Source organism: Austrofundulus limnaeus, unplaced genomic scaffold (genome assembly GCF_001266775.1).
Source record: "Austrofundulus limnaeus strain Quisiro unplaced genomic scaffold, Austrofundulus_limnaeus-1.0 Scaffold2225, whole genome shotgun sequence".
Lineage (NCBI taxonomy): Eukaryota > Metazoa > Chordata > Actinopteri > Cyprinodontiformes > Rivulidae > Austrofundulus > Austrofundulus limnaeus.
Window position 1 is genome coordinate 44,220 of NW_013954627.1, and position 298 is coordinate 44,517.

The 298-nt window shown below is 47.3% G+C and overlaps 1 protein-coding gene across 1 annotated transcript in view; it reads right to left on the bottom strand.

Moving 5' to 3' along the window:
- LOC106537280 (FRAS1-related extracellular matrix protein 1) overlaps positions 1-298 on the bottom strand; it is a gene marked incomplete at its 5' end in the record, with an annotated part of 16,370 nt that extends 16,072 nt beyond the window's left edge. Inside the window, 1 exon segment of the mRNA XM_014034667.1 lies at positions 224-298. Within this exon segment, the coding sequence (XP_013890121.1) occupies positions 224-298 (75 nt within the window).

A 298-nucleotide genomic window follows, 5' to 3' on the forward strand; every position in this document is an offset into this window, starting at 1 on the left:
TTTTACACCAGAACCACATCTGGACCTTCTGATGGTCCACATGTGGTTCTAGTCTTCTTTTACACCAGAACCACATCTGGACCTTCTGATGGTCCACATGTGGTTCCAGTCTTCTTTTACACCAGAACCACATCTGGACCTTCTGATGGTCCACACGTGGTTCCAGTCTTCTTTTACACCAGAACCACTTTGCAGTTTATAAAAACAGAGGAACAGGTGTCACCTTCAGCTTCAGTTTTCCAAACCTCGGGGCAGAACTCAGGAAGTAGTACACCTGGTTTGGGGGCGTGTCCAAGTC